This window comes from Pinus tabuliformis, chromosome 8 (genome assembly GCF_031772625.1).
Source record: "Pinus tabuliformis cultivar Carrire ecotype Pingquan chromosome 8, CPIR1, whole genome shotgun sequence".
NCBI classification, from domain to species: Eukaryota; Viridiplantae; Streptophyta; class Pinopsida; order Pinales; family Pinaceae; genus Pinus; species Pinus tabuliformis.
The window spans coordinates 2,021,132,524-2,021,140,616 of record NC_142294.1 but is presented as its reverse complement, the minus strand read 5'-3'; the positions used below and the strand labels follow the sequence as shown (position 1 = coordinate 2,021,140,616).

General features: G+C 40.8%; 1 protein-coding gene across 1 annotated transcript; it reads right to left on the bottom strand.

The window, feature by feature from the left end:
• Positions 1 to 488: 488 nt before the first annotated feature.
• LOC149244539 (indole-3-acetic acid-amido synthetase GH3.6-like) lies at positions 489 to 3,706 on the bottom strand. The gene is made up of 4 exons (XM_089368024.1): positions 3,195 to 3,706; positions 2,372 to 2,473; positions 1,322 to 2,151; positions 489 to 1,230 (listed from the first exon to the last, which is right to left on the bottom strand). Exons 1-4 carry the CDS (start codon positions 3,509 to 3,511, stop codon positions 650 to 652), a joined length of 1,830 nt encoding a protein of 609 aa, XP_089224150.1. The 5' UTR covers positions 3,512 to 3,706; the 3' UTR covers positions 489 to 649.
• Between the last annotated feature and the right edge of the window lie 4,387 nt (positions 3,707 to 8,093).

Genomic DNA, 8,093 nt, shown 5'->3' with positions numbered 1-8,093 from the left:
ACAAAGAATTGTAGTGTTCAATGGTGAATAGATTGTTATTTACATTATTATAGATTAAAAGGGCCTTTGTTCCCCTATTTGGTTCAGTGCATTTCTATACCCAATCACAGGTTGTTTGTAACGGTGTGAGGAGATTGGTAGTGCCGAGTCTAGTGCATTTAGTGTACAACATGTGTCCCAAAGTTTCTTCATAGAAATTTGGGGATCTATCTTCCACGACCAATTAATAGTGTGAGGAGATTGGTAGTGCCCAGTGTAGTGCATTTAGCGTACAACATGTGTCCCAAAGTTTCTTCATAGAAATTTAGGGATCTAACTTCGACGACCAATTTTCCCTCGAGGCTTGATTTTTAATCCAACAACGCATAAGCCAAGGTTAACCAAATTTCAAACCCAAATGAAATTTCAACCACTTATTTTAACCCAATATAATAACAATATACATTTTAACCATTTATTTTAAGCCAATATAATAAGAAGAAGAAAACTCCATATTCCATTCCAACCTCACTCCATATTCCACCTATGTAATTACATATTAGTTTAATCACATAAACTCATGATATTGCCAATCTCTCAATCCGAGTTACGCCCAATCTCTGCATCCGGGAGTCCAATGCGGCGGATATTGCAAATCTCTCCATCCGAGTTACGCCCAATCTCTGCATCCGGGAGTCCATTGCGGCGGCTGCGTACTGAAGTAGGAATGCATGACCCTGGAGTTGAGAAGTTCAACAATGGGGGTGAATTTAACGCATCTGGGAGCTTTGTATTGATTTATGGATGCCCCTCTACTGATAGCGTAATCCATCAATTCGTCGAATGTTCCTTTCTTGACTACCCTAATTTCCAAGGGGCCGATAGACTTATCCGACGCTCTTCCTTGCCGATACACAGAATTCAGGGATTCTTCTACAGTCCGACAGCAATCTTCAAAAACCGAAGGAGGAACTGTAACTGCTTTGTTGTTGACGCGAAGTTCCCAGTAGAGCACATAGTGACCAGGTATTGTAGCTGTGTCGGCATAGCTTGTATACTCGATCAACTGTGCGTCAAACGGCTCCAGATGCTTAACGGAGTTCTGTACCGCACTGTGAAGCTCTACTTCATCCGTTTTGTCTGAGTCTATACTCAGCACAACATTCTGTCTGCATACAAAATGGAATTGAGGCGCAGCGTTGTGGAAGCTAGTCACACGTAGCACATCCCCCACTCTGTAACGATTCAAACCTGCATAAAACGAGTACTTTTAATGCAAAATTCCCACCAATAGAACACATAAAGAAATGTCTAATTGAAAATATTGTACATATAGGTGTACCGGCATATGTGGTGACCACAAGCTCGTATTCTTGCCCAAGCTTCACGTCTACAAGTTCAACCAGCTCCTCTTGCTCTTTCTCGTCGAGGGTCTTTGGCGAATCGAGCGTGTCACCACCTGCTTCTCGTTTCCGGTGAACGGGAAGGAACTCGAAATAGGCCATGTTTGGGAGTAAAGTGTATGACACTTCCGAAGGCTTGCAGAGAGGTTTCAGATTAAGTCCAAAGTAGCATTCGGAAGAAGCGTACATGGTGCATACCAGGGGTAGCCCGCCGCTGTAGTAATCCAAAGTGGGAATATATTGAGCCATTGCACCAGTCACAATCACATCGATGTACCTGGTGTTCGGCCACAGCCGAGTTATAATTCCTTGCCAAGATTCTGTGGAACATTGCCTTTCAATAAAATCAGCTAACTCTGGGTTCGGGTGCAGAAGCTCCCCGAGGGCCCCCCTCACTGATGGATCGGTCACCTCTGTGTTGAGAATGCCGGTTTTTATGTCGAGGCAAAATTGTTTCCAGTGCTCTTCGAGGAAGCGTATAGCTCTGATGAATCCAGAAGCAAAGACGGCTCCCATCCTTAGGACCTCGTTATTTTGAAGGAGGCCACATAGCAGTTGAGAGTACATGCTCTGGTAGGAATCGTGACAGAGGACAGCCTGGTTAGGACTGGTGTAAACATTGTAGGGATCGTAAGGCCTCTCCTTGAAGTGGTTACTCTTGTAATAGCTCGTCAGCGCGGGACGTGCAAGCAACCCTCCTGGAGTCTTTGCCTCCGATTTTATGAAGAAGAAATACATTCCCTTTCCCTTGTCAAGTCCTTCCATGTATCTGCATCTCCAACCATTAAAGATATTCAGTCTAACACTCAACCGGAGGAATATTATAAATATGTAAAAGATGGTAAGAATATTTCATTAAATTGACTTGGTTATAGTTCATTGAATTTTAAAATATTCCTAAAATGTCCCAATTTAAATTCAACAATAAAAAAACCTCTAACAAATTTGAATATGAAGATTGGGCATATTTAAGAAAGAGAAAGACTCACTGATTCATGACGGGCATGAGAAGACTATAGAGAAGAGCTTTTCTCTGCAATTCTTCCTGGATGGTGGGCATCAGCTTCCGTTCACCAGCAGAGGTTCCCGAGCTGTGAAAAATTTCACACAAATTTGTCAGGATCCAAGTTTCTGCAACCCATTGATACTAATAAAAGACATGGGTGATTTTTATATAGATTTTAGCATATTCTGGATATTCAAATTTGAAAATTGGAAATTGACTTTAATTTTATCTATTTAAACTTGAGCATATGTCCATATCTTAGATTATTTTATAGATGTAATAGGTGAGCAGCTTCAGTATTCTGAAATCTTCTGTCAAATACGTAATTGCAAATTTGATTTACCAAATATTTTAAAATATGCGATAAACAAAACAACTCCTATTATATATCCGAAACATTCTAAAATCTATACAAAACCAGTCTCCAAAATATTTTACAATGCGTCCTTATGTTGATTGAGGATTCCCTCCGGGATCCTACCTACATGGGCAAGGTCAAATAATTGACCACGCCCATATGGAATATTCTGGAATCCATAATCGATTTAAGTTCAGGGATTTTACAATTCACCAAAGTGTTAGCCGCAAAGACAAATTATTGACTTTGCTATTGCAAGTTTCAAAATCTGCACTATAGGTAAAAACATGAAATAATTTGTCAGGATAATAAAACAATAAACAGGCAACAACCTGCCTCTCCTAACATTATATTACAAATTAAAAAGAAGGATTTAATGTTTTTTCTATTCGGAACAGTAATTGTTTTCTGCCCGATCAATACAGAGTAGAGTGAAGATGGTTAATACCTTGTGAGGAATTCGGAAATTGGATGAGCAGAAAGAATGGGGGAAGTGTCTCCGCTAGCAATACGACGTATGTCAGGCTTCACATCATCATAAGTGATTACTGGCACACACTTCTTGAAAGTGACTCTATCACTTCGTCCATTGAGACCGTATCTCCTCAAGTATTCGGTGTCTGCATTTCTGGACAAGATTGAGGAGAGCACCTGAGTCTGCACTTCGTCTGCATATGTGGTGACGGTCTCGATGAATTCCAGAGCTCTCTTGTTTCGATCTTCCAGAGAAGAATTCATCTCAACTTCCGGCAGTGGAGTCGTCATAGCAAAATCCCGAATAGTATCACCGATAACTAGGGCGGCTGGTGATCTTTTGGGGAGAGCCCAGAAGAATAAGAGTAGAGACCGTATCGTCTCTTGAATCTTTGTCTGCAAAAGAGGAAGCAGATTTCTACAGGAAAATCATACGCTAAACAAACTCAACACAGCAGCGTTAGTAACTTCCAGATATCTATTCGCTATAGATTTCTGTTGTGATCTTTCCCACATACAAAGAGTGGAATTTATAGATAAAGCAGCTAATGGAAATGAGCGACTAGTCAAAAACATGGGAGTAAATTTCATCCTTATCTCAGTCAACTGTTGAATAGTGAAAGAAGTTGATAATTTACAAGAAGCAGCAGAAGGTATGAGTAGGCTTTAGCCCTTGTCGCACGCAGTAGTGTTTCACCCTCATTTCCGCCCGGCAGGCGGCTGGTTACAGCTGGAAACGTGATTCAATTTCGAAAACCACGGAGACGGTAGCAGTTGCAGTACAACACAGGGCCCCAGCTGTCGGATTCTGACGTCCCCGTGTCGGGGGCGGTAGAGTGGAAACGTGAATCAAAATGACAGTAAGACTTTCACGTTTTTCCACGATAGAAATTGTGCGGAAGGAAGAAAGGACGGAGAGTGAACAAATTAAGAGTAGCAATTCACGTTTTCCAGCTGTATTTTTCCGCCTGCATTGGAACGAAGAGAGGAACGAGTGTTTGAAATGAGTGAATTCTTGACTAGTTCACTGCGTCGTCCTTGACGACCTTGACCCGTGAATTGCGTCTCGGAGAGCCGACCTTGACTAGTTCGTTGCGTCATACATTGAATATCCGTATTTTATTCCCAGACACGACAGATTATGCGATCACATGCATCCCAAATGGACATGAACAGTCTCGCATTTCACTATTAAAATGAAAATGGAGATCACTCAATATTTTAAATACATTTTTTTTATTATGCCATTGAGATCTGTACATCCACTTGCTAGATTGCCTTTTCTTTTTTTCCTTATGGAACAACTATTCAAAAAATTCAGTACTTGTGTATCGTGAATCAGGTTTTTAATGGATGAAAATTTAGATTTTGGATTATGGATGGATTTAGATCAAAATCTTACTTTTAGTGATCTATCCATTGGTTTAATGTAGTATAATAAATGCAAAGAGTTGCCCATTGATTAAATTATTTTATTGTATTGCTTTTTAAAATGTTATTTAGTTTTAAATATAAACCACTGGTTTAATTTAATATAATAAATGCAAAGAGTTGTCAAATCATTAAATAATTTTATTTTTATTTCTTTAGTTTAAATTGGAACAGTGCTCTATGGATTTTGGAAATTTTTTAATTCTATTATCATCTATTAGAAAGTATGATTCATTAAATATATAGAATTAGTTGTTTGATTATTTTAATTGATTTAGAATTAATGGTATGGAAATTAGTTTAATTGATTTATACTTAATTCTCTGTTGAATAGTTTAATTGATTTATTTGATTATTTTTAATTAAAAAATATTGTGCATTTATTAATTAATTGTATTTAATTAGTTAATTTAGATTAACTTGAGAGGATATTCAAGAAACATCTTTTTATTAATTAATTAATTAAATATAATTAGTTGTATAGAATTAGTTAGCTATAGATTAAATTTATTATTTGGGAGGGAATCTAGGAAACATCTTTTATTTATCAATTAATTTAATTAAATAGATATAATTAATTTTCTATTAATTAGGTATTATTGTCTATCTATTAATTTAATGAATTTAGGTATTGTTGTCTATCTATTAATTTAATGAATTTAGGTATGGTTGTCTCCCCATTACATTAATCAAGTTATCTTCTTATTTTGGAAGGAATCTAAGGAACAACTTTTGATTTATCAATTTAGTTTAATTAAATAAATATAATTACTTTTCTTTCAATTAGATAAGGTTGTCTATCTGTTTATTTTATTGTTTTCGAATGAATCTAAGAAACAATATTTTATTTATCAATTTTTTTTTTGTAAGCTACGGTGGAACCCATTCTATTACTCGATAGAAATTAGAACATTACATATCATCAGGAAAGTATAAAAACCCGCCCACATGGGGAAACCGGGTAATAAACCACCTATAGTTTCTGGTGGCTGCCCAAAAATAAAAGGCCCACAGTCTCAGAATCTTAGCCAAACTTACTAAACAGTCACTAGAGTTCCTAATGCTATTTATCTGCAGAAAACAAGTATCTTTCTCTAAGGATCTCAAAAAACTACAGCTAAAAAGGCAGTAAAGATTTTCCAGCATATCTTAGTTCAGGCAGTATCCATGTCTGGTTGTTGACTTGTCCCTCCCGCATCATCACGTTGCATGCTCCTCAGCAGCTGATGCATGGCCTCCATCTTTTCCTCCTGACGCTCCATAGCAACGCGAATGAAGCTGAGCTCTCTGCGCAGGTCCGGTTCTCCCTTGACCAGCTCCACCATCTCTTTAGCCACTTGCTCGAGCGCCTTCGCCAGTAACCCCTTCATCACCCAGTAAATGTGAAGTGACTGTTTAAAGAGCGTCATTCGCCCCCTAGTATGACCAGGGTCGTGGAGCATAGACTCCCATTCTTCCATTTCATCAGCAGACTGGTTCTGGAGGGACTCCTCCTCCAAAAACTGCATGACCTTTCGAACAGCGGGATCAGACTCTCTCTGGAACGCTCGTTCCGCCCGTCTGAGTCTGTAATTCACGGTATGCCTTGTCTTTTTCTCAGGATTCGGCTTCCGCCCCGAAGCCTCGCCTTCCCCCTGCGTCCGCTTCCTCGGGCCCCATCCTCTTTTTCTGCTCACCTCCGTTTCCTCAGCAGGGCTTCCCGCACGGTTCCTCAGCCCCGGGCTCCGCTCCTTCTTCCCTTTCGGTTCAGAGAACCCTTCACACTGCTGATGCTGATCCTTAGCAGCAGCCCGTAGCTGCGTGGCCGACCACCCTCCATCGCCACCCAGCGGAAGTTCTTCCTCCGACTCATCATCAACTTCCCAAATCTTCGTCAGGGGACTATCCTGGGCTATGCCCTTCCCTTTCTTATTCTGCGTCTCCGTCGCCACTCTTTGATGCCCCTCAATCTCTTTAGTCCGCTGTCTGGTCTCCATAATCCACCTGCTTCCTTTGCTGGGTGGTCTCTGATACTCCACGCGCTCAATCCAGGCCAGACGGCTCTCCAGCACCCTACTCGCTCCTCTCCCAATTTGGAAACAAACAGATGTCCGGTCGTCTTCCCCGATCTTGATATAGGTAGGATTTTTGACCTTCTCATCCCGATTATCACCGGCGAACAAATGCCGCCATTTACTTTCGCGGTTGGCAGCATTAATGTTAATTATTCCTTGTTTACTGTTAGTTATCGAGGCTTCTGACAGCCCACCATCCCCTCCACTGAAAATACGTAGATTCATGATCTCACCCTGCGTAAGATCGAGAGCCATTACCTTCGCACACTGCCAAAGTACAGTTCTGTACTCAACCATCATTTCATTAAGCTTCCCCGATTGATCACTGATCACCAACCGGGATCTCCACGTCCTTTGTTTATGCCAGCTCAATGATCCGACAAGGTGCTTACGTGGCTTGGTCATAATCCGAGTTAATGATCTCAGCCAACTCTTTCCACTCGCTGTTTCCACAAACAGCCTTCCATTGTTGATCAACCCTGTTACCCCTGCCGCTGCTGCCCCAATTGGCCAGGTAATCAGCCGCCTGGTTACCTTTCCTGCGGACATGACTTACTACCTTATATTCAATCTTTTTTAATAGAACTGCAATATCCTGAACGATACCCGCAGTACGCCAACTGTTGGTGGCTTTTTCCCAGCTTTTGCCATTATTTAATTTCCTCACCATGTCCACTGCAATCTGAGAATCGCCCGCGATTTCCAGGTTAGGATAACCATTTCTAACTGCAATCCTTAATCCTTGATGGAGGGCCCAGAATTCAGCTTCATTATTAGTCATCTCTCCTCCCCCTTCCGCGAATATCCATCTGACCTGTTTATTACTATCTCTGAAGATGCCTCCGAAGCCTGCTTCTCCTGGGTTTCCTTTCGAAGCCCCATCGAAATTTAACTTAACAAAGGTATCCCTGGGGTAACTGAATTTGTCAGGGCTCTGGCTCCTCATGTCCTGGGGGACGGATAGCTTGTGATGGACCATCTCCAGTTTTAAGTTTAACTTCCTCAAAATTTCTTGTTCCTCCTGATTTGTCTTCCAATCATCCTCGTACCATCTCTCCACCAGAACTGTTTCCCGCATGAGCTCTACAGCTTTTACCCAGGTTGTCTCCGGATCCTTTGACAAATTCTGGAAAATCCTCCGATTTCGCTCCTTCCAGATCATCCACATAACAAACCCTGGAATAAGATTCCAGGCTCTTTTAACGACCTTGCATTGGAAGGCTTCCTTGTTCCATTTGAAGACCAATTCATTAAAATCACTGATAACCAATCCTGGTTTATTGAAGGTCAGCTTAATCTTCACCCACAAATGCTTAGAAAATGGACATTTAATCAGAAGATGATCCCTGGTCTCCCCCTCCTTGTTGCAAAGACAGCATATCGAAGGC

Coding starts and splice junctions, on each gene's coding strand:
- LOC149244539 (XM_089368024.1), bottom strand. CDS start 3,511: ATGACGACTCCACTGCCGGAAGTTGAGATGAATTCTTCTCTGGAAGAT. Junction 2,152..2,371: donor CTCATGCCCGTCATGAATCA/GTGAGTCTTTCT, acceptor TTGGAGATGCAG/ATACATGGAAGGACTTGACA. Junction 1,231..1,321: donor TGTGGTCACCACATATGCCG/GTACACCTATAT, acceptor CGTTTTATGCAG/GTTTGAATCGTTACAGAGTG.